Genomic DNA, 25112 nt, shown 5'->3' on the forward strand with positions numbered 1-25112 from the left:
TCATACACTTTGCACTCCTCTACCTGCACCTACTACCCAAACCCCATACGCTTCACACTTCTCACCGTCATAAGCCCCATACTCTTCTCCGGCACATACTATCTGCCACTGTACACCCTGCACTGTACATTCCCTATTTTACATAAGTGCAGAATGTGATAATGTTAGTAATCTCAGACTATTTAACCACACCCCCTTTAAGCCATGCCCAATATGTAGTGCACCTTAAACCACGCCCACGCTACGTGTGTGTCGCATTTCTTTATTTATCGATGCCTGGAGCCCACTCTTGATCTTGCACATGGGCCCACTCATTTCATGATTCACTGCATTAGTCTCTAGCTCAAACATGGTGGAAAAGTGTAACCTACGAGAAATAAAACCGAGTTCAGTTTGGTATCATTCTGCTCCCTGAGCCTACACATTGTTCACAGTGTTTTTCAGGCACCAGCTGTATCCATTTTCAAACAGCCGCATCCATGGAGAGACAGTAAGCGACTGGTGCCAATCTGCTGGCATCCAGGGCCATTGCCAGGTCAGAACGCAGCGTTCTGGATGGGGCATCATGGCGAGGTGGCGTCCATCCTCAGAACAGAGTCCGGCAATGCCCAGTGGAGAGCCATTTGGGTTCATGGGGTACTCTTCTGTGGGCAGGCCCTGGTCATCAACATAGCAGATAGAAGCCAGGTGGTGGGAAGTCACATGATCCAGAACCGCCTGAGACCGGAACCTCATCAGACCTTGAGGAAGGGAAAGAAAGTCAGTCAAGTGAGACGTAAACTCCTGTGGACTCCTTGTACTAGACATCATCATCTCCTCTGGAGGACCCTATGAGTAGGTGTTTTGGACATAGGGACAGACTATACAAGCAGGATTAATATCATCTGTAGGCCTGGGACCAGAGCTAGGGGATACTAACACCACTGAGCCCTCCACATGTAGCAAGCTGGCCTAAGAAGCTGCCACAAGGTCAAAGCTGGCACCCACCACACCAGCCCTGTCAGGGACTTCACCCTCCTTAAATCCTTCACACAACTCATTCCACACTTCTTTGGAATCGGGAGACCAAGTCCATCACCCACTGCACATGCAGGAAGACTGGAAAGCTTTGCAGCGATGCCACAACCACTGCCTACTATTAGAAAACCCAAGTGCCCAATAATGATCTCCGATTGGAGCTTCTCACCTCCTGCCAGCCAAAGTCTCCAAAAACAACATATACCCAAAGCATAGCAACCAACACTATAACAGAATTACCTATACCACTACCAGAGCTACTTAAACTCCAGCAGTACCCCTCCAGAGCAACCTATGCCACCACTAAAGCTACTTAAACACAATCAGTACCCCATCAGAGTGAACTATACTACCAATTCTTACCTATAGCCTTCCAATACCCCACAACAGCAACCTGTACCCCATCAACACCACACCAAAGAGACCTACTGTATATTACTGGCAAAGCTATCTATACCCAACCAGTACCCCACCAGGAATGGCTGATACCCCAAAATAACTACCTATACTCCAATAAAGTTCCCTAAACCCTACCAATACCCCATCATAACACCCATTACCCCCACTAAAGCACTGCACATCCCTTATTAACTTGATACAATGCATGAAGTCTTTACCTTCTCCATGAGCTACCCAGACCCCCAGCGATGAGCCGGACATCCCCTGTAGCAAGATAGATGGACTCTCTTCAATTTTTACGGTAACAAAACGGGACTCGAAGCGTCCAGAGGTGTTGTGGCCAAGTAGAACACCTTGTTTGGGGCCCTGCCCTGCTGGATGGAAAGATCATGTGAACTTAGAGCATGAAAGATACATGTAACATGTAATAGCATGAAAGATACATGTAACATGTAATATAAAAGAAGAAGGATAGAGATCTGCAGTAAACCAGGACAACCAACCAGAACTTGGGAGTGGAATTCCAGGCACACAGAAATACACGGAGCTAGTTGTAAGAAGTTCTTTGGAGTCCTGGTTTTACCCACCTGCATCTGTTGGGTTCTCAGCACCAACCCAGCCTAGGAGAGCCATAAGCTGGCAGCCATTGCAGATTCCCAGACTGAACGTGTCCGAGCGACGGCGGAAGGCTTCAAACTGCTGACGAACACCGGCATTGAACTTCACAGAAGCCGCCCAGCCTGGAATAGAGAAATTCAATGATACTGTATGTGCACCAAACCTTTCTAAATCAACTTCACTGAAGTCAGAAAAAACAAATAGTTACTTTTTAACACTCTATAGGGAATTAAAGAGTGGCACAAGCATAATTGCTTGTGCCACTCTAGAAGAGTGGCAAACTTGGGGAAACAAAAAGCAGATGCGGCTCCTAATTAACAAAAAGGGGTGCAAGACTGATGACAACATCTCCACCTAGGCAATGTCAGTGACTGGAGCTTAAGGATAGCATTTTAATGATAAAAGGTTAAGCTTTTCCGAAAAATTATACTGTTGCTGTATATTGGGACATCAGAAATGTTATCATGCAGACTTGTACTGGTACAACTCCACTAGTCTGGTTGGCATAAAATTGGTGGACTCTGTGTATGCCTGACCCGTCAGCTTCAGGGCCTTCCTACACCTAGGAGATTTACCCCACATCTCCCTCTGAATAACTCAGCACGTTGCAGACTTTCCAGGTGACCTTTTACCTTTCGCAGAGCCCAGAACGTCAGCATAGCTGAACCCTCCAACAAACACCAGACCCCGGAAGATGTCCAGTGTGCACCCTCCCGATAGAAGATCCTCCATGGTGACATCCCAGACCTGGAAATGAGAGAAAAATATGAGAATGGAGTCACCGGAAATGCAAAATGCCCTGCTTCTGATTGGACCTGGCCATTACCTCAAACCCAACCATCAAAAGTGCTGCTGCCATTTCCCTGTCGCCATTACTGCCCTCTTCACGCACAACAGCTACCCGAGGCTGGGTGGAACCTGCAAAGATAACGGCACATGTAGACAATGCAGAATCCAAATACATGGATAGTTTACTCCCTATATACATACCGACTTCAGCCAGAAGAGGGAGCTTTTCACTGGGGTTAAAGGTCAGCTGGTACTTGGGTCCTTCTCGTCGGAGGAGTCCTGCCTCCTCTTGAGACACACAGCTGGGATTGGCTTGCAGACGCTCCAATTGGAAGCTTGTCTCTTCCCACATGGCCCTCAGTGTCCGCACCTCCTCCCGAAGCACTTCCTCCCCATTCACACAAACTCTGACCTGAAAAATGATAAACAATTCCAGTTTCCAAAAACTCACCATTACCATTTCAGCAAGTAAGAGAAATTTAGCTGACATTTACAATGGAAAGGGTATTTGTAGGTTCTGTGTCAAAGGCATCAGTCAATGTATAAAAGAAGCCACACACTGCGGTACTAGACAGCTAAAATCAACTTTGTTTCAGTTCATCAGAGGACCTGCACCTCTTTGGGACACGATTTACCCCCCCCCCCCCCCTACTGGGGCTTTATGGTTGAAACACACACTATATTACCATAAGTATTGGGACGCCTGCCTTTACACACACATGAACTTGAATGGCATCCCAGTCTTAGTCCGTAGGGTTCAATATTGAGTTGGCCCACCCTTTGCAGCTATAACAGCTTCAACTCTTCTGGGAAGGCTGTCCACAAGACTTAGGAGTGTGTCTATGGGAATGTTTCACCATTCTTCCAGAAGCGCATTTGTGAGGTCAGACACTCATGTTGGATGAGAAACCCTGGCTCACAGTCTCTGCTTTAATTCACCCTAAAGCTTTTCTATTGGGCTGAGGTCAGGACTCTGTGCAGGCCAGTCAAGTTCCTCCACCCCAAAATCACTCATCCATGTCTTTATGGACCTTGCTTTGTGCACTGGTCCAAATCATTTGGTAAAAAAGAGGGGGGGGGGGGTTATTCTTCAAGAGGTTGGGCTTGGCCCTTTCGTTCCAGCAAAGGGAACTCTTAAGGCGTCAGCATACCAAGACATTGTGGACAATTTCATTCTCCCAACTCTGCGGGAGGAGTTTGGGAATGGCCCCTTCCTGTTCCAACATGATTATGGACCTTGTTTGTGCACTGGTGTGCAGTCATGTTGGAACAGGAAGGGGCCATCCCCAAACTCCTCTCACAGAGTTGGGAGCATGAAATTGTCCAAAATGTCTTGGTATGCTGACGCCTTAAGAGTTCCCTTCACTGGAACTAAAGTGCCAAGCCCAACCTCCGCACCATAACCCCCCCTTCACCAAATGATTTGGACCAGTGCATAGAGTAAGGTCCATAAAGACATGGAGGAGTGAGTTTGGGGTGGAGGAAAATTGACCCGATAAAACACCTTTGGGATGAATTAGAGCGGAGACTGTGAGCCAGGTCTTCTCATCCACATCAGTGCCTGACCTCACAAATGCGCTTCTGGAAGAATGGTCAAACATTCCCATAGACACTCCTAAACCTTGTGGACGGCCTTCCCAGAAGAGTTGAAGCTGTTATAGCTGCAAAGGGTGGGCCAACTCAATATTGAACCCTACAGACTAAGACTGGGATGCCATTACAAGGTCATGTACGGGTAAACGCAGGTGCCCCAATACTTTTGATAATATAGTGTGTGATTAGACCAAAAATAGGGGGCAAAATTAATTAGTATGAGGTGCTGATGTGGAGTGTTCGATGATGAGCTAGGACAATGAAGTGGATTTTACCTTTCTGGTACAGCATTGTGCAGCTTTATTCATTAAGAAAGAAAGAATGAATAAGAAGAAAAAAGAAGAAAAAAACGAAGAAAGTAGAAGAAATAAGAAGAGCGCACCCTTGGCTGGTTTATTTAGAGTGGCATGACCTCAGAACGGTACCGAAGGCCTAAGTGATCCTTTAGACTTCATTGATAGGTGCATTTGGCCTGCATTTGTATGGAAATGCAAAACCCACATGAACTGAACAAAAAAACCCATGGACATCCAAGGTACAAATGGTTGTGTATACAGATGAAAACATTAAAACACTAAATATCATTAGTAAACTCTACTCGCTGGGGAAGAAGACTGCAAGAGATGCTTGGCAGCTTCTGCTTATGGCACAAATCCAAGAAGAACTTTAACATCAAGGAAACCTCACACGTTTTCCAGGGCTGTAGGTGTGGATAAAGGGATGATGAACATCCCTTACCAATACCGGCTGTCACTCACACTGTGGAGGGCTGGACGGGGCACAACAGCTGTAGTCTGACTTAAGATTACAGGCACACCATGCATCAGTATCCTGTATTTCCCATGTCAGAAGAAGAGGCACAAAGTGTCCACCACATCGCATCCAATGATCTAAAACCTACATTGGATTTAATGGGAAATGCATGGTGGTGGGCCGAGCTTGAGGCGGTCAGAACTGTGCAAACTACAGTGGCTGTTAAAATTTCTGCCAACCAATGGCTGTGGTCATGACCATGCGCTGAAGAGATCTCACAAGCCCACAGAAGGAAGTACAACATAAAATTACTTGTAGGAGTTTGTAAGACCAAGCTCCATTTCTCAATAGGAAGAAAACCGTAACACCCAGTTCCATAAAAGGAACTACCTTGAAAACAAGAGGAATAAGGGACATGTTGGGAGGGGGTAAAAAAAAAAAAAAAATAGAACAGAAGACCACAATTTAAAAAACAGAAGCATAGTATTCATCCTGGCTGGAGTTCAGCTTTAAAATAATTGGATGAACAAGGAGCCAGTATTCCTCCCATGAGAAACTTACAATGGATGTGGGACCTCTCCCATGGGTGCGTCCAATCTTTATACACTGTAGTCCAGATGCTCGGTACTGCTCTATAACCCGTTCGTGTTCTGCCTCTGAGACTTCCAGTACCAGCCCCAATTCCTCTGCGAATAGCAGGTCCAGTGCTGGTGAGAAACAAGGGAAGATATAAATGTTTGTAAAAGGTAGGTTAATATTAGTAACAGGCGTAAAGAAACCCATGAGAACCCAGTAAAGAAACCCACGAGAACCCAGTAAAGAAACCCACGAGAACCCAGTAAAGAAACCCACGAGAACCCAGTAAAGAAACCCACGAGAACCCAGTAAAGAAACCCACGAGAACCCAGTAAAGAAACCCACGAGAACCCAGTAAAGAAACCCACGAGAACCCAGTAAAGAAACCCACGAGAACCCAAGAGATCAAACCCAAGAAGTCCATGTGACAGACTGGAGAACGTGCAAGGAATGGAGTGCCATAAGGTTAGGCAGGGATGAAAATTAGGTGCCAACCTCCAAACTAGTGGGAGGGAGAGATGACCATGTCATCGAGGACAAGGACTAAACATCCTAGCACTGGCACCATTCGGGGACAAGAAAGTCAGCAGAATTGTTAGGTTGTTACCCAGGATGTGTGAGTACACAGAGCAACGCTTCCTTACCGCTAATGTTTGAGGAGGAGGAGAATTCAACATCCAACCCACAGTTCCCAGCAAACGCCATCTCCAGGAGACACGTAATGAGACCACCATCACTGACATCATGTCCAGCACTCAGGAGGCGATCTGGGAACGAGAGAGAGGAGTGTTGGGAGGAGAACAATGGGAGAAACCAAGTATATGCCAGATACTACAAGAACAAGGTAAATGCAATACATCGAAAATCTTGTATATAAAAAAGGTATGTGCTCTTACTGTATGATAGGGTGACACTGGAGAAGGTATATGGTAGAAAACTTACCTCTAAGAAGCTTCTGAGTGACCTGGAAGCAGGACACCAGTGTCTGTGGGTCATCCAGATCTGGAGATTGTTCTCCCAGCTGTGAAAAGCACTGTGCTAAGGCACTTCCACCCAACCGGTGCCGACTGGGACTAACAGGAACATACAAGAGGATGCCTGAAACCAGAATGGAAAAACAAAAAGTAATTATAACAAAATAGTCACCAACACACCAAGTCTAGAGAAGAGGAAAATTCTCAGACTACCCAAAGTATGAGTCATGCTATACATTATGTAGGGCGTATACGAAATGTCATGCAAAAACACTTTTTACTTTCAAAAATTTTTTTTAAATTTTGAGATAACAAGAGAACAAGGACAAAAGAAAAAGGAAATCACAAGCTTAACAGATGCAAATCGGGTTACATAAGAAAGGGGATCTTAAGTTATTTGCAATACTTTAAGCAGCTCTAGATACGCAATGCATGGCAACAAAAGTCTCTGGAAATTATGGTACAGGAGATATACTAACAAGTTGAGGAAAAATTTGTATATCCCAAATCCAGGATTACCCGGAATGAGATTGTCCATTCTCCCCTAGAACATGAAAGGCAATTGGTACAACAGAATCGTCCCGTTCCATGACCCCTTCCCCAAGAGCAGAGCAAAAAGGAGGGGGGATAACGTTAACAGATATCCAGATATAAACCCTCCCAGGGTTGACAGACCCAGGGATTTAGAGAGGGAGAAAAGATGAAAGAACAAGGAGAGGAAGGTGGGAAAGGGAGGGAAGGGGAAAGGGGAGAGCAGCCGCGCTTTGGGGAGGCGCAACCGAACTACAGGACTTTAAACCAATCCTGGAGCAAATACACTTTTTAAAGCTGGGGCAGTCTGGGCTGGGTGCCATCACTTGGTCTTTTGAAGATATACTGAGGTGTGCAGAGAGCTGGGCTCCAGTTCCCGTCAATGAAAATAGCCAGAAATTGTGCATACCACCCGAAAGGTAGAGAGGCAGATGCCCAACAATGACCAACAATGATGAGGGTTTGTGTTCTTGTTACAGCCTAAGCCTGCTACTGACCAACAATTAAACAATTATTTGTTGGGGGGGGGGGGGGTTGGATGCTAGTCACATGACTAAATGCAAAAGCACCTGTACGACGATGTTCAGATAAATGGGCTGGTGGTACCACAGCTCGGTCCATGCCTCTATTTGAAATCTGATGCCCTTCTGTAGCGATTGCATGACCAATGCTTCTGCATCTTCTCAGGTGACTGGCACTAGCACAGAAGAGTCAGGGAGGTCAATGTTTAAGACCTGGTTACACCTTGTATATTCCTTGCTTTGAGCAAGAATAACCCAGCTTGTTAAGCTCTAGGTTGACTGACAGAAGCAACTAGAGGTCTAGACTTACCGCCCATGCCAGGGTTCTTCAGGTCTGGGGTGATGGTGGCAGTAATATCCGGACACACAGCATATACCGAGATCACCAGAGACCCTGAAAATAAGACAAGTGATTAGAGAGGAGGATGTAAGGCACATAGAACAAAAACAGGACAGGGGGTTCATCCTCTCCTACTTACCTGGAGCCTTCACAGTTTCTGAGCCAACTCTAGCGGCCATGCTAAGGGAATCCTTCCCTCCATCCACTGCTATGCCAACCTGCGCCATCACATCACACATGGCCACGCAGGCGTCATACAGGGCAGCGCCCTCTCCTGGAAGCTTGGCCGCCCACATCCAGTTCCCGCTGCATTTTATATCCTGTGTAGGTTTGTCAGAAGATTAATGGAAAAGTGTTGCGTATTTCCAATGTCCGTGTAATAACAGAACATACAGAATTGGGAATTACCTTCAAATCAGTGATGAGAGCAAACACAAGATTAGTCAGTGCCTCCCCCACTGCCATTCGGGCCCCAGCCGCCGGGTTCAGAAGACCTTTAATTGGCTGCTCTCCGATTGCTGTGGCTCCTCCCACAGTGTCAGTGTAGGACAGCGCAACCACCGCCACATCAGCCAACGGGGTGTGGAGGGGACCCACACACTGCTGCTGAGCCACGAGACCGGTAACAGAGCGATCCACCTGCAGATGTAGACAAAGTGTGAGAAAGTACGCAGGAACTACTGACCAGATATCTAATCAGAGGGGATCTCTGAAGAGGAAGTCACCTTATTGGTCAGATATCTCTTGCTGGCCACGGATGGAAGTCGGAGAACCCGTTCCAGGGCTTGTCTGACAGTCAGACCGTCTGGGAGTGCTAAGGGTTGGAGTTTAGGTGAAACTCGGTTTAACACAAACTCCTGAAGTATAAAAAAGAGAAACAGGGGCTAAAAACGAAAACTCCATTGGATTTTCCTTAAAAAAACAGAAACATACAAACACGGTTCTAAGAAAATTATTGTATCTGGTTCCAAAAACAAAAAAAAAAATTAAAATTAAAGCTTCTGTGCATGGCCAATCCTTGTCAGCATACCACAACAAGGAAATCCAAATCCTCTTGTAGACACCAAGCAAAAACGGAGCTCTTAATGTGTAATGTAGAGCAGCTTTTCTCAACCTTTTCAGTCAATGCACCCTTCAAATTCTGCACAATCTCCAACCACCCTATTTTAAAATATAATGAACTAAACAAATAGCTTTACATAATGCAGCAACATCCACACATGTAGAACACCAAACCCATTAGAAGTGATTTATTCTTACAAAGCCAATAAACCTTTGCACACTGGCACTGGCCAGTATTCTGGTTTTCCTTCACGATGCACAAAAAAAAAAATCCTGGCGCTATGAGCTGAATGGTCAGAATACCCAAACACCTGTGAAGTCAAGCTGAATGGGATGGATGTCCATGTGTAGGACAAAATGGCAACTAGACCATGTCAGGAGTGCAGCTGTCCCATACTCAGAACCAGCTGAGAAAAGCACAAAAACAACAAGTAAATGGGAATATAAGGGCTCCCCACAATGAATACAAGTTGGCACAGGAGTCACAGATAAAAAATATCTCAATAATAAAAAATCTCTCAAATTTATTGTAATAAAAAAACTTGGCATGAACACTTGTCCACCAGATGAATGTCCAATTGGTTGGCGGTACCTGTGGTGGGAGTCAGGAAGACAAGGTGGAAACATCTCATTGATCTCCCATGGATGTGTGGGAACAGCCCAGGGAGCGACTCTCTTTGTGTGAGGTCGCTCCCTGGGCTGTTCCCGCACATACATGCCAGATCAATGAGATGTTTCCACCTTGTCTTCCTGATTCCCACCACAGGTACCGCCAACCAATTGGACATTCATCTGGTGGACAAGTGTTCATGCCAAGTTTTTTTATTACAATAAATTTGAGAGATTTTTTATTATTGAGATATTTTTTATCTGTGACTCCTGTGCCAACTTGTATTCGTTGTGGGGAGCGCTTATATTCCCATTTACTTGTTGTTTTTTTGGTTTTCCTTCACTCAGCTTAAGTGACCCCCATGATGATGGAGAGGGACAGAAGAGGAGAAAACAAGGAGGCAGGTACCTGGCGTCCTCCTTATCAACCGATTACATCATCAATTGTTAGGATGCAAGAAACTGGATCTCAGTGTCCAAGGTTGTAATCTACACCGGTGTTTCTCTACCTTTTTTCAGCCAAGGCACCCCTTAACATTGGGCACCAGTCTCGAGGCACCTCATTCTAAAAATTTTAAAAACGAAACCAATCGTTTTACAGAACGCAGAAGCATCCATACACGTGGGTCACCCAAAATGAAAGGGATTCATTCCCCCACCTTTGCACATTGGTACCAACAGTATTCTAGCGTTTCTCTTCTCCCTCAGTTACCCAGTCCTGACAAAGAGGGCCGAGTAACTGAGGGAGAAGAGAAACACTACAATATTGTTGGTACCAATGTGCAATGGTGGGGGAATTAATCACTTTAGGGAGGGCCAAACAAGGATGCTGACGTTCTCCATATCAACCGATAACATCATGGGTTGTTAGGATGCCAGTGGCTGACCCACGCGGTGCCCAAGGTTGTAATGCTGCAAAATTAAAAAAAAAAAAAAAAAACTGGGTCGTTGTGTAAAAAAAAAGGGCAAACGTGATCCATTCACTGGCTTGTTGACAATTGTTAGGCATTTTTCCAAGGCACCCCTGAAGAACCCAGAAGGCACCCTGGTTAAAAAAGGCAAATGTAGAGGAATGGCCGGATGGAGGAAGCATTGGTTTAGTGTCCAAGCTCCCTCCTGTCAGGATTCTAACCCGTGACCAGCCACATCCCAGGCGGTAGCCCTGCTTATTGGCTACGTCCTCTCTGGACATTCCTCCCTGAAGCCTATTATTCAACCTTAGCCTTGCCAAGCCTTGCTCATCACCCTTGATTCCTGACACCTGGTACTTCCCTATATAAGTCCAGCCCCTTGCACTCCAGCTTGCTGATTATTGAGCTCTTGAGCCTTGATCAAGCTTCTCCTCACCTGCTGCTCTTGTCTACTACCACAAATCCACTGCTGACCAGGAATTGACTACCGACTACTCTTTTGCTTTGTCCCTACCTACTGAACTGCTACCTCCGTTGCCGATCCTGGTTGTCTGACCACGCTTACTGCTGCCCACCCCGACCTTTGGCTCGTCTGACTTCTCTCTGGTTATCCCTTGTCTGCTCCTCTGCCTCCGGACCGAACCTGCACTCTGCCTGGCTGGGAGATCCTGGGGATCGCGACCTGGTGTTAGCTTGCAGCGCAGTCTATCCCCACCATCAGGGGCTCTAGTGAAAACCAGCTAGCACTTAGTTTCCGCACCTCAGGTGAACCCGTGTCCTCAGAGTACTACCTGGCGTCCATCCGGTATCCAGCTCTGCTACCACTGTAGCCAACCCGGATTGTCTGACCACACCTCTGCCAGACTTCCTGCACCTACTACCTGCCTGCGGTCCTTGCCACTGGGCTCCACTCCTACCTCTGGCCAGCAGTCCTCTGACTCAGGGGAGCCTGTAGGATTGTTACACCTCCTGTAGGCAACGGTGTATTGGCTTTTTAACTGGTTTAAAAAAGGTAAACCCCCTTTTTATGGCTACTTTTAGTTATTATTATGCCTCTAAAACAGCCTAATGTGAACAATCTGATCAGGGCATTTATGTCTTCCAACAGATTTACAGACACATTTACATTTGCACACTACAGCTAGTGGGGATAGTATGTACCTTACGAGGCATTTTGCCCAGCACCCACTCCAGTTCCAGGTCTACCGGCACAGAATTTCGGTCAGTGTGATTGGGAGCCCGATCTGCCTCGCTTCCGTTCACCAACACGATCTGCACAATAGCAATAGGAGGAGATTCAGTGACTGCGCTTCTGAAGTAGGCACAGCCAGCACTGTAGTGAGGTAGGTACTTACCCTGCCATCCCCGGTGACCCTCCCAACAAAGTCTACAGGGGATCTCTCCCTCCGACACACTGACCGTAGGAAGTCTGCGTCATCTGGGCGGAGGAGTAAGGCATTGGATTCCTGGTACTCAGCACCCCAAATCTCCAGGACACTGAGGGTGGGGTCCCCCAACTGCAGAAAGAGGGGAAAACAGTTAATGAGGAACAGTAGAATCATATTGCAAAGTTGTCAAAATAAAGCAACCCTGTAACTAGGATAAACAAAAAAAGACTGCTACTGGCCACCACTGCTATATGAAACCTCTGGGTGTATCAGATGGCACATCTCCTGCCGATTCCTCTCGCCAACTGCAACAGAACTACAGAAATACATTCATCTAGGTTCTATTTTTCAAGAAATCTGCATCTATATGCGCTTTTAGTTCTGACAAATCCTTGACAAAGCTGATCTCAGATTTAAGCCTAAACCAATCAGAGGTTTCCTGATCATGTGATATAAGGATTGTTAAGCCTACTGGCTGCAGCTGTAACAGTGCCTTCCACATGGTTTACAAACAAATCTGCTGGCTGCGGCTGTCACAGTGCCCGCACATTTATTTATAATCAGGTCACTTTTTTTGGAAGATTCATCAACACATAAGGCCTGAAAATCCTGGGCTATATTCAATTTTGGCTTATATATATGCAGCACAAGCCAAAACAACCAGATTCCAGTTGACAAAAGTCTACCTAGTAACAAGTGAAATGTGATTGGTTCTTGCAACCCGAAGACAAGGTAAGGGGCAGAGAAAAGACTAAAGTAAGGGAAAGTGGGTGGGATAAGTAATGGACAGTTAATGGTTCCTGCAGGCTGCAAACAAGGTAAAGGGCGGTGGAAGGACTCAGGTACGGGGAGGTAGGTGGTAAAGGGCGGCCATTGGTTCCTGGAGCCAAGGTTAGGGACAGAGAAATGACTTTGGTATTATTGTAGATTGGATAAGTAAAGAAAAGGATGGTCACTGGTTACTGCAGCCAAGGTAAAGGGCAGAGGAAGGACCCCGTTATGGAATTGTAGGTGGGGTAAGTAATGGATGGTTGCCGTTTACCACAGCCAAAAGTAAAAGGGCAGTGGAAGGACTCAGCCATTGGTTTCTGGAGCCAAGGTAAGGGTCATAAAAAAGGACTCTAGTATGGGAAGGTAGGTGGAATAAGTGACGGTCATTGGTTCCTGCAGTTAGGGTAAGGGGCAGACGGTAGGTGGGATAAGAAAGGTATATCTACTGGTTCCTGCAGGACATAAAAAAAAAAAAAATAGGTAGGATAAATAAAGGATGGTAATGGATTCCTGCAGTCAAGTTAAAAGGCAAAAGGCAAAGGAAGGGCTCAGATACGGGAAGGTGGGTGGGATTATTAAAGGGCAGTCACTTAACCTACCTGGAAGGTTTTGGTGTAGATAATCGCTCCTTCAGGTTCGCTGAGCTCCTTCAGGACGTTACCTGCGGAAAGGATCAAGTGAGTCAGGATAAAGGTTTAACTACTAGAAATAACAGAGAGGAGATCCAGGTCCTTACCATTCCCTCCTGCCCCTTGGTCATGAATACTGCACACAGGATTCTTCTCTCCTCTCTCCACGCACGCCCGAACTGCCCGATTCATCTTCTGCTCCATCTCTGCATCTCCTCGCTGAACTGCACCAAAGTCTAATTCGCTGGCGTTGTCCCCCTGAACCTGAAGGATGGTGAAGAATAATGTATGCTCTCCATCTTCTCATGAATGACTGCTAGATCCTGGCTCTAGAGGCTATCCTCACCTGAATAGAAGAGGCCGCTCCACCTCCTACACCGATTCTGTACACTGGACCTCCAATTTTCACTACATGCATTCCTAAAGGAACACAACATAAATACAATATATTTGGGACATTGAGCCCTGGAAATGCTGCATTCAATAACAGATCAATTGGTGGTGGCTGATTTGTTTGCAAAAAGAAGTTTCTTAAAAAAAGGTAAGAAATCATTTTTATACCAATTGGAAGTTTCTGCTTAAACACCCCACCACAAACAAAGGTTAGGTTTTAAAGATAAACCTTTGACCTGCTCTTCACATCAGATCCCTCACCTGGCTCCGGCTTCTCCTTCTTCTGGTGAATGTCCTCCATGGAACCGATGCCAGCGCTGAACATGATGGGTTTCACCCACTCCCTTCTCTCTCCGGAGGGCAAGCGTAGGCCGAAGGAACGGGCAAACCCTGTGGATAGGTCACAAAGGATGGATCTATCTCACCAGTAAAGATTTGTGTACAGAATGAAAAGCACTGAACTTATCTCACCTGCTAGCACTGGCTCTCCAAACTTGTTGCCATAATCAGAGGCTCCATTGCTGGCCTCGATGGCCACTTCTAGAGGCCGGGCAAACTGGACCGGGTACTGATAGGAGTTATCCTCCCAAGGAAGGGGGTAACCTGGGAGGGAGATGGGCATATAAAAAGTGAGCGAAGAAAAAGACAGATATGCAAGGGAAGAGGATTGGTCATGTACAGCCAACTTACCAGGAATGTGCAAGTTACCGAAGCAATATCCAGCAGTGCCTGCTATGACATGGGCACCCTTCCCTGTGCACTGCACATCCCTAATACGCCCACCTGTGCCTGTGGTGGCACCACTGAATGGAGCAACACCTGAAAGAGAGGGGAAGTCATATGACCCTTAAGTCTAACAGAGGTACAGACATGTCACATGACTCTCATACTTATAATAGGGAGAGACATACAGATTATTGATCCTCAGGCTAACAATAGGGTGGTGCAGAAGAACAGACTTGTCACATGACCCTTTGCCTTATTGTAGCACTGAGCACTAGATGACTGCTGAGAATTACACCTTTAGGATTCCCCTGGGTTACCCTTAGCAACTGGCAGCAGATAATCAGCAATTAAATTCCTTGTCTCAGTCAATAATCAATCCAGGGGATGTTGGTTTTTGTGTTTTTATTGATAACTTGGATAGGAGAAGGGATGAGTGGGATACTCCAACTATTAACTATTCACAGTCTTGAGGATAACTAACTGTAGAATGCGGCAAGGCCGCTGCTTCACTCTGCTATTGAAGATGCTTTAAATGTTTCGGCTTGAATATTCTCTTCAGGGTTCTAAATTTGGCACCCCCTTTATCTCTCACTCTCTGTGTGCCGACACCCGTCCACTGACTCTAGCCTCGGGAGTGGTCCCCTTCCTGGGCAAGTTCCTCTGTACTCACAGACACTGTTTTTTCCAGACAAAGACAGACAGAGGCGCCTCTAAGTGTAGACTTTATGCAACAGGTTTAATGAATAAAATTATGCACTCACGTTAGTAAGCATTTATTCATGCCCATAAAACAAGGTTCCAGTGTGGAGAAGTGTACATCATCCGGTCATGGACATCCGTCCTGCTGGAGCCGAAATCCTTTCGCCGTGGCCGGCTTGTACGGCAAGTTTAGAATCAGGAAGTAGGCTCGGTGTATTTGCTTGACAGCGAGGCTTGGTGGATAGTCGAACCTGGATGATGTCATCTGCATGCGACGCGTTTCCGAGTGCGCTTGCTGCCTGAAGGATCGCGGCTGCCCTCCCCCAGGCAGCAAGCACACTCGGAAACGCGTCACATGCAGAGGACATCATCCAGGTTCGACTATCCACCAAGCCTCGCTGTCAAGCAAATACACCAAGCCTACTTCCTGATTCTAAACTTGCCGTACAAGCCGGCCACGGCGAAAGGATTTTGGCTCCAGCAGGACGGATGTCCATGACCGGATGATGTACACTTCTCCACACTGGAACCTTGTTTTATGGGCATGAATATATACTTACTAACGTGAGTGCATAATTGTATTCATTAAACCTGTTGCATAAAGTCTACACTTAGAGGCGCCTCTGTCTGTCTTTGTTTTAGCCCTGTGGAACCCCTGGCTTTTGGTTTCTGGATGGCTGCCTTACATGGTGGACTTTTTCTCCCCCTGTGCCATTAATGACTTTTAACTCCATGGACTTTTGGTTCAATATGTGATCAAGCGCCTGTTAACATTGTGTATTTCTGTTTTTTCCAGAGTCACTGTTGCCTCCAACTCCACCAGCCAGCTTCTCCTGGACCTCTGGGTTCAGTCACACACTCTGGTTCACCAGGCCGACTGCCGGTGACCACCATCCCCAGCTACAGGAGGAGAAGACAGCCGTCACCTTCCCTCCAAGACCTGGCTTCCCGCCCAAAGACCACCCATGCCTCATGTGCCTTGGCTTTTATACCCTATCCCAGGATGCACCACTTGTCTGTGCAAACAGTTACATAAGCCTGTGCATCAATGGCTGGGTTTCCTCCACTGTATCTCTCCATTGGATACAGTGGGGACATTTCCTCAGCCCACACAAATACACACTGGACACACTGAGCAGGCCTAGCTAGTAGATCTAGCTCCCTGATAGGCAGAGAGCTCCAATGCTTTTACCTACTGCTTTCCTGATAAGCAGAGAAAGCCAAAAACTATGTCTGCCATCTAGCACCTGACTAGGGGGGTGCTATATCATGACAGGTTGGTACAGGGTAACAGTCATTAGTGGGTCTCACCTGTGGGGAAGTTGTGGGTCTCAGCAGTGAAGATGAGGTGTCGGGTGGAGCCGTGCAGGTGATAGCGGCTGGCATGAGACGGGTCATCCGGAATCAGACTTTTTACCTCTCTTCCCTGGATGGCACTTCGTAGATAAAAAGACCAAACGTCTTATTTATAATAAAAGTATTCAATTAATTTCTTCATAAGCATGGCTAGAGAATTGTATCGGAATACGTTCAGATGTGACAATGTACAGCACCCAACCTCCATTCACCCCTACCTGCTGTTATCACAGAATTTGATGACATTGTTGGGGTTGCTGGTGTCCTGTGTCTTCATAATCAAATCAAAGAGCGAGTGAGCCTTCTCCTCTCCGTCTATCACCAACCGACCCTTGAAGAACCAATGTCTGCTGTGCTCACTGCCAAGGAAGAAGGTAAGAGAAAAAACAAGAAAAATTACAAAATAAAGTTGGAGAGAGAATGGAACAGACAAACACAGGGAAAGAAGGAAGAAAGAAGAAAGAAGAAAGAAGAAAGAAGAAGAAGAAGAAGAAGAAAAAAGAAGTCATGGAGGAAAGGGAGGAAGAGGGGGGGGGGAAGGAAAGGGAGGAAGAGGGGGGGGGGAAGGAAAGGGAGGAAGAGGGGGGGGGGGGGAGGAAAGGGAGGAAGAGGAGGGAAGAGGCGGGAAGAAGGAAGAGGAGGGAAGAGGCGGGAAGAAGGAAGAGGAGGGAAGAGGCGGGAAGAAGGAAGAGGAGGGAAGAGGCGGGAAGAAGGAAGAGGAGGGAAGAGGAGGGAAGAGGCGGGAAGAAGGAAGAGGAGGGAAGAAGGAAGCGGAGGGAAGAGGCGGGAAGAAGGAAGCGGAGGGAAGAGGCGGGAAGAAGGAAGAGGAGGGAAGAGGCGGGAAGAAGGAAGAGGAGGGAAGAAGGAAGCGGAGGGAAGAGGCGGGAAGAAGGAAGCGGAGGGAAGAGGCGGGAAGAAGGAAGCGGAGGGAAGAGGCGGGAAGAAGGAAGCGGAGGGAAGAGGCGGGAAGAAGGAAGCGGAGGGAAGAGGCGGGAAGAAGGAAGAGGAGGGAAGAGGCGGGAAGAAGGAAGAGGAGGGAAGAGGCGGGAAGAAGGAAGAGGAGGGAAGAGGCGGGAAGAAGGAGAGGAGGAAGAGGAGGGAAGAAGGAGAGGAGGAAGAGGAGGGAAGAAGGAGAGGAGGAAGAGGAGGGAAGAAGGAGAGGAGGAAGAGGAGGGGAGAAGGAGAGGAGGAAGAGGCGGGAAGAAGGAGAGGAGGAAGAGGAGGGGAGAAGGAGAGGAGGAAGAGGAGGGAAGAAGGAGAGGAGGAAGAGGAGGGGAGAAGGAGAGGAGGAAGAGGAGGGGAGAAGGAGAGGAGGAAGAGGCGGGAAGAAGGAGAGGAGGAAGAGGAGGGAAGAAGGAGAGGAGGAAGAGGAGGGGAGAAGGAGAGGAGGAAGAGGCGGGAAGAAGGAGAGGAGGAAGAGGGAAGAAGGAGAGGAGGAAAGAATGAAAAGGGAAGTGTGGGAGGAGGGCAAAATGTAGGATGGAGGAAGGAGAGGTGAAGAGAGTGACAGGAAAAAATGAAAAGGAGAGGGAGGATAGGGATCATGAGTACTCAGCCACTGGTATACACATAAATCTAACACAAAACAGTCAAAGACAAGAAACATCCTGGACCCCTACAAGTGATTTAATAGAAGTAGCAAGAGATGTTCAGCCATGTTCCTCCACAAGGGGGGTAAAACAAAGAAACTTTGCAGTTATTCCCATTGACTGAACGTCACACTCACTCCTCATCCTGCTGGCCAATACACACAAAGTATCACTGACCTATTGGACTGAGCGAGATCAAAGCACTCCACGCTGCTGGGGTTGCGGCCAACACGCTGGAAGAGCGATGTGTAATAGTCCAGATCCCAGGAATCAAATGCCAAACCTGCAGATGGATGGAAAGATTGTATATGGGATGTGAGGGAACATTCCAGAAATATAATCCTGGGAGAATCTTTCCATTATGGGGCTCACATACCCAGCTGAGTGTTTGCCTGCTCCAGTGCCCCCCGTCCACACCTGATCACATCCACCTCATACACCTGCTCTGGACGCACCGAGATCTCAAAGCTCATTACGGGATCCGGATACACGCATTCCGTCATCCGATCGTACAGCGACGCAACGAGCTTCTGCTTCTCGCTCTCCTCCAGAGCTTTCTGGAACTTTAAAAAAAAAAAAAACCCACACACCTTTAGTCATTTAGGTCTCTTTAATTTAATATATATCCTTCTCTCCTCTGCACTGTGGTTTAAATAACCAGTCTTATTCGTCCACCTCTGGTTAGCCCCTGTTTTGGAAGTAGGGTCCCCCCCCCCCAGTCTCCTGAGGTGACCCCTGTGACATATGACCTGGTGGAAGGTACCATGGTGTGCAGCAGGGGGAGTAGGGGTTGGACACACCCAGAAGGGTTGATTACATTCAGCAGCCAGGGGGGCAGCAAAGGACTGAGATTTAAATAAAAGGACTGCCTAAAGAAGTAGTACAGGTTTGATTCATTTATTATAGGTATATAGTACTGCCTTTATGCAGAACTTACCATACTGTATATTCACATCAGTCCTTGTCCAAAGGAGCTCACAATCTAAGGACCCTCCTATACATACAAGGACTAATTTACACAGGAGCTAATTAGCTGACCAGCATGTCTGTAGAAGGAAACCCACACAAGGGCAAGGAAAGCATACTCCATGCTTCGGCTTTGAACCAAGAACCCCAGTACTGCAAGGCAGAATTCCTAACCACCTAAAATGCTCACATTAGGTCCCAATAACCGGCTGTTGAACCTCAAACAGCCTTTTTTAAGTTCAGTGATCCCCCTATAACCCCCATCCTACCTTTATCAGGAATCTTTTGGAGCATTCTATCCTGTCCACGGCGGTCAGTCCAATGGAGCGGCAGATGGAGACGGCATTGGTGGAGGAGGCAGTGGAGAAGTTCAGCCTGTAGAAGATGGTGACAATAAAGATTGAATAGAAGAATTGAATTTTATTATCACTAAAATAAACCAGGAAAGGTTAGAAGAATCACTGTAAGGTTTTTACTGTTGGATTTATTCCTGCTGGGGAGATTTCCCATCACTTCCTGTCTCAGAGAGCTTAGATTACCAGTGTCATATTGTCCATTCAGGCCAGAATAGCAAAGCCTCCTATAGTCCCACCACCTATGCTCTGCTCTGGCTTTATTAAAGCCCTCACATAATACCTGGTTCTTTGGGATATGCGGGGGGAGGGGGGTCCATTTGAACATCTTTTAGGGACACCATGCTGAGCAGCCAAATAAAAGGCCCAAACGCTGCCATGTGAGGAAAGGGCGGAGGTCATCAACCCCGTGTAAGCCTTGAGGAAAGGGTGACGTCATCAACCCCGTGTAAGCCTTGAGGAAAGGGTGACGTCATCAACCCCGTGTAAGCCTTGAGGAAAGGGTGACGTCATCAACCCCGTGTAAGCCTTGAGGAAAGGGTGACGTCATCAACCCCGTGTAAGCCTTGAGGAAAGGGTGACGTCATCAACCCCGTGTAAGCCTTGAGGAAAGGGTGACTTCATCAACCCCGTGTAAACCTTGAGGAAAGGGTGACGTCATCAACCCCGTGTAAGCCTTGACGAAAGGGTGACGTCATCAACCCCGTGTAAACCTTGAGGAAAGGGTGACGTCATCAACCCCGTGTAAGCCTTGAGGAAAGGGTGACTTCATCAACCCCGTGTAAGCCTTGAGGAAAGGGTGACTTCATCAACCCCGTGTAAGCCTTGAGGAAAGGGTGACGTCATCAACCCCGTGTAAGCCTTGAGGAAAGGGTGACTTCATCAACCCCGTGTAAGCCTTGAGGAAAGGGTGACTTCATCAACCCCGTGTAAGCTTTGAGGGAAGGGTGACTTCATCATCCCCGTGTAAGCCTTGAGGAAAGGGTGACTTCATCAACCCCGTGTAAACCTTGAGGAAAGGGCGACGTCATCAACACCGTGTAAGCCTTGAGGAAAGGGTGACTTCATCAACCCCGTGTAAGCCTTGAGGAAAGGGTACAATAGCCATGGATGGAAGGAGAAAAATGCCTGGAGCATTTTTGGAATTGAATGGCTGCAATCTACAGAGTGAAATGGGATTTTTTTTTTTTTTATAACCTAAAATGATGGGTTAAGTGGTAATAAAACAAGAATTTAACGGGAATGTTTATGATGCAAAAAAACTGTCAGTGGCTCACCTTGGCCCAACCTCCACAAAAAGGTCTGAGGGTTCCGGGTGTAGAAAGGACGTATTCGAAGTGCTCTGGGGGTCGAAGGGGCAGCTGAAGAGCCAACACAATGACTCCACCTCCTCGCTAGAAGGCGGGGCTTTACCTGCACAGAAACACACAGACATCTTCATGTGGGATGGAAAACATTAGTAAGGTTAAAAAGAGAAATCAGCTTTTGAGATCGAAGATTGCTCTCAAGAAGAGATTAATTTTTTTTATTTTTTTATTTATTTATTTTTAAAGGGGCGGTCATAAATCATAATGAGCAAATATAGCGGTAGAAAGATACCAACAATTTATGAATCCAGGGTTTATTTTCCGGTGAATTGGCTATGAGCTGTGATAGGTTCTCTCCAGATTCTTTTGTATTCCTTATCATCGCTAAAATTGTTAAAATTCAAAATTACATCATCATCATCATACACAATAATCAATACAATGTCACTTGAATGGGCCTCCCTATGCGCCAAAAGTAGCTCCTGTGCCCCTTTTTTTTTTTTTTTTTTTTAAAAAGTGCAGAAGGAAATAAAATGTATTTTATCTCATTTGGATTCTTTATTTAAATCATTTTTTGGGTAAATCTGGTACATTTCTTTAAAATTTGTTTTCAGAAAATGTTTTGTTTATTCGTTTTCAATGTTCCGAATCAATTGACTTCATTTCGACCAAACTCTGAATAATTGAATTCATTGCAGAGGAGAGGTTTGGGGTCTTATAGACCCCAGATCCCTCCACAAGAGTACCTGTCAAGTATTAAAAAAAAAAAAAAAAAAAAAAAGTACGAAAATATTGGCCAATACCGATGTGCGATGACCAAAATATCGGTATCGGCAATAAAAAAAATGACATCGGTCGATCACTAAGATGAACGCGGTAAAGCTTCTATGAGGTTTTGGTGATTGGGTTTACTTCTACTTTAGATCAAAAAATGCCAACTGACTGGCTGTCCTCACACCTTTGTATAGGAATCATTATGGTCTATGGCAAGTTTCCATGGTCATGCGAGGTCCCTGTGCTTGCCACCTCCCCTGTCTATGCAAGATTATTGATAATGCAATCAATCCTTGGACACATCAGCGGCCTGTCTGTGGCTCTCTCCAGGACTAGGATTTGCTCAGACACCGAGCTGAAGTCTGAGGGGGGTCACTTACCATTCCAGTTGACGTTGTAGCAGAGCTCTCTCTGAACGCTCCGGATATTCTCCGCCTTGGGCAGACGCAGGGAGTGGGCGGAGCCTTGGAGGGCGCAGTAGAAGTGCAGGACCACCATCTTGTCTGAGGAGGAGGGGGGGGGGGGTGCCTGGACAGGAAAAAGAACCCACACACAGTCAGAAAGCAGAACATTCCAAGAGAGGAAAAAAAAAACTTGGATGTTAGCATTATTATTTACAAGAAAAATAAAATGACAAATGACATAGTAAGTGTTGCGGTGCAAGAAGCATGCTGAGAGGAGGAGAAAACAGAGTGACAGAGAGATAAGCTAATCTATCATCTGCTACCCCTTTCATTGTCCAGTGACAGGCTAGGGGAGGGACAAGACCTGTAAATGTTACTGAACTGCAGCAGAGAAAAATCTGGTCTCCAGCCTTGCTAGACCCTGTGGAAGAGCTGTGCAAATTTCAGGATTGGATGGACAGAAATACAAGTCATTTGGCAGGTAGAGCGGCTCCCATAGAAGTACTGCATCTGAGTATTTGGCCATGTGCCTGTAGTCCAGCTTTACAGAAATACTACAAATTGGAAGACCAGTTGTATCACCAAGCACACGCCATCAAATAGGATTTGGTTTTTAGAAAGTGCTGGGAAGATATACCACCAATCAGAGTGGAGAACAGGAAACTTCAGCGACCAATTGTATCTCATAACTTGCACTGGGCTTAACTGATGAGAGGAAATCTGATTGGCTGTTGGGAGGATGGGGCGCTCTGCGTATCATGGCTCCTCACCCTGGATTTATTAAACAGAATAATGCCCCCCTTTTCCCCCAACTAAGCCCCCCCCCCCCCCCGCAATTTCTCTTCATTTCTCTCTTCCCACTCTATTTCCTCTCATTCCTGTCACCAGTTTTTCTGTACTTTTTCTAATGACCGTATTATCCTACCTCTTTCCTTAGCATTTTCTGCATTATCTAATGGGGCCATTGGGGTCCCATTCCCTGTACCCTCTGAGCATTACATTACTACTGTGTAAATCACACTCATTGGAGTACCCAGTCAGAATACCCTGGAATATAGGAACATTGTTTTCTCACAGATCCTTCCCCCCCCCCCCCCCTTCTTTACTCAAACCATTTTTTTTCTTCTTTCAATCTACTCCTCCTCCTAGGCCCCTGCCCTCTCAAACCCTTCCCCTCCTTCTCCTCGGCCCCTGCCCTCTCAAATCCTTTCCCTCCTTCTCCTCGGCCCCTGCCCTCTCAAATCCTTTCCCTCCTTCTCCTCGGCCCCTGCCCTCTCAAACCCTTTCCCTCCTTCTCCTAGGCCCCTGCCCTCTCAAACCCTTTCCCTCCTCCTCCTAGGCCCCTGCCCTCTCAAACCCTTCCCCTCCTTCTCCTAGGCTTCTGCCCTCTCAAACCCTTCCCCACCTTCTCCTAGGCCCCTGCCCTCTCAAACCCTTTCCCTCCTCCTCCTAGGCCCCTGCCCTCTCAAACCCTTCCCCACCTTCTCCTAGGCCCCTGCCCTCTCAAACCCTTGCCCCTCCTTCTCCTAGGCCCCTGCCCTCTCAAACCCTTGCCCCTCCTTCTCCTAGGCCCCTGCCCTCTCAAACCCTTGCCCCTCCTTCTCCTATGCCCCTGCCCTGTCAAACCCTTGCCCCTCCTTCTCCTAGGCCCCTGTCCTCTCAAACCCTTCCCCACCTTCTCCTAGGCCCCTGTCCTCTCAAACCCTTCCCCACCTTCTCCTAGGCCCCTGTCCTCTCAAACCCTTCCCCACCTTCTCCTAGGCCCCTGTCCTCTCAAACCCTTCCCCACCTTCTCCTAGGCCCCTGTCCTCTCAAACCCTTCCCCACCTTCTCCTAGGCCCCTGTCCTCTCAAACCCTTCCCCACCTTCTCCTAGGCCCCTGTCCTCTCAAACCCTTCCCCACCTTCTCCTAGGCCCCTGCCCTCTCAAACCCTTCCCCACCTTCGCCTAGGCCCTTCTCTCAAACCCTTCCCCTCCTTCTAGGCCCCTGCCCTCTCAAACCCTTCCCCCTCCTTCTCCTAGGCCCCTGCCCTCTCAAACCCTTCCCCACCTTCTCCTAGACCCTTCTCCTCTCAAACCCTTCCCCTCCTTCTCCTAGGCCCCTGCCCTCTCAAACCCTTCCCCTCCTTCTCCTAGGCCCCTGCCCTCTCAAACCCTTCCCCTCCTTCTCCTAGGCCCCTGCCCTCTCAAACCCTTCCCCTCCTTCTTCTAGGCCCCTGCCCTCTCAAACCCTTCCCCCTCCTTCTCCTAGGCCCCTGCCCTCTCAAACCCTTCCCCTCCTCCTAGGCCCCTGTCCTCTCAAACCCTTCCCCACCTTCTCCTAGGCCCCGTCCTCTCAAACCCTTCCCCTCCTCCTAGGCCCCTGTCCTCTCAAACCCTTCCCCTCCTTCTCCTAGGCCCCTGCCCTCTCAAACCCTTCCCCTCCTTCTCCTAGGCCCCTGCCCTCTCAAACCCTTCCCCTCCTTCTCCTAGGTCCCTGCCCTCTCAAACCCTTCCCCTCCTCCTAGGCCCCTGTCCTCTCAAACCCTTCCCCTCCTTCTCCTAGGCCCCTGCCCTCTCAAACCCTTCCCCTCCTTCTCCTAGGCCCCTGCCCTCTCAAACCCTTCCCCTCCTCCTAGGCCCCTGCCCTCTCAAACCCTTCCCCTCCTCCTAGGCCCCTGTCCTCTCAAACCCTTCCCCACCTTCTCCTAGGCCCCTGTCCTCTCAAACCCTTCCCCTCCTCCTAGGCCCCTGTCCTCTCAAACCCTTCCCCTCCTTCTCCTAGGCCCCTGCCCTCTCAAACCCTTCCCCTCCTTCTCCTAGGCCCCTGCCCTCTCAAACCCTTCCCCTCCTTCTCCTAGGCCCCTGCCCTCTCAAACCCTTCCCCTCCTCCTAGGCCCCTGTCCTCTCAAACCCTTCCCCTCCTTCTCCTAGGCCCCTGTCCTCTCAAACCCTTCCCCTCCTTCTCCTAGGCCCCTGCCCTCTCAAACCCTTCCCCTCCTTCTCCTAGGCCCCTGCCCTCTCAAACCCTTCCCCTCCTCCTAGGCCTCTGTCCTCTCAAACCCTTCCCCACCTTCTCCTAGGC

The 25112-nt window shown here is 47.8% G+C and overlaps 1 protein-coding gene across 2 annotated transcripts; it reads right to left on the reverse strand.

Annotated features, from left to right (window-relative positions):
* Positions 1–325: 325 nt before the first annotated feature.
* Positions 326–22158, reverse strand: PFAS (phosphoribosylformylglycinamidine synthase). 2 transcript variants are annotated; one of them, XM_082262412.1, is made up of 28 exons: positions 22025–22158; positions 20841–20976; positions 19480–19585; positions 18621–18807; positions 18422–18527; positions 16874–17014; positions 16611–16735; positions 14565–14693; positions 14346–14477; positions 14136–14264; positions 13828–13901; positions 13589–13745; positions 13452–13513; positions 12049–12210; positions 11855–11965; positions 8837–8968; positions 8520–8750; positions 8251–8431; positions 8082–8165; positions 6688–6843; positions 6390–6512; positions 5731–5876; positions 3025–3235; positions 2861–2952; positions 2667–2781; positions 2004–2156; positions 1635–1787; positions 326–740 (listed from the first exon to the last, which is right to left on the reverse strand). In XM_082262412.1, the coding sequence occupies exons 1-28, from the start codon at positions 22140–22142 to the stop codon at positions 418–420; spliced, it is 3975 nt and encodes a 1324-aa protein (XP_082118538.1). In that variant the 5' UTR covers positions 22143–22158; the 3' UTR covers positions 326–417. The 2 variants fall into 2 exon arrangements, with proteins under 2 accessions (XP_082118538.1, XP_082118537.1); XM_082262411.1 differs by having other exon boundaries at positions 2861–3235.
* Between the last annotated feature and the right edge of the window lie 2954 nt (positions 22159–25112).

Source organism: Pelophylax lessonae (assembly GCF_965119305.1).
Source record: "Pelophylax lessonae genome assembly, chromosome: 6".
Classification (NCBI taxonomy): Eukaryota; Metazoa; Chordata; class Amphibia; order Anura; family Ranidae; genus Pelophylax; species Pelophylax lessonae.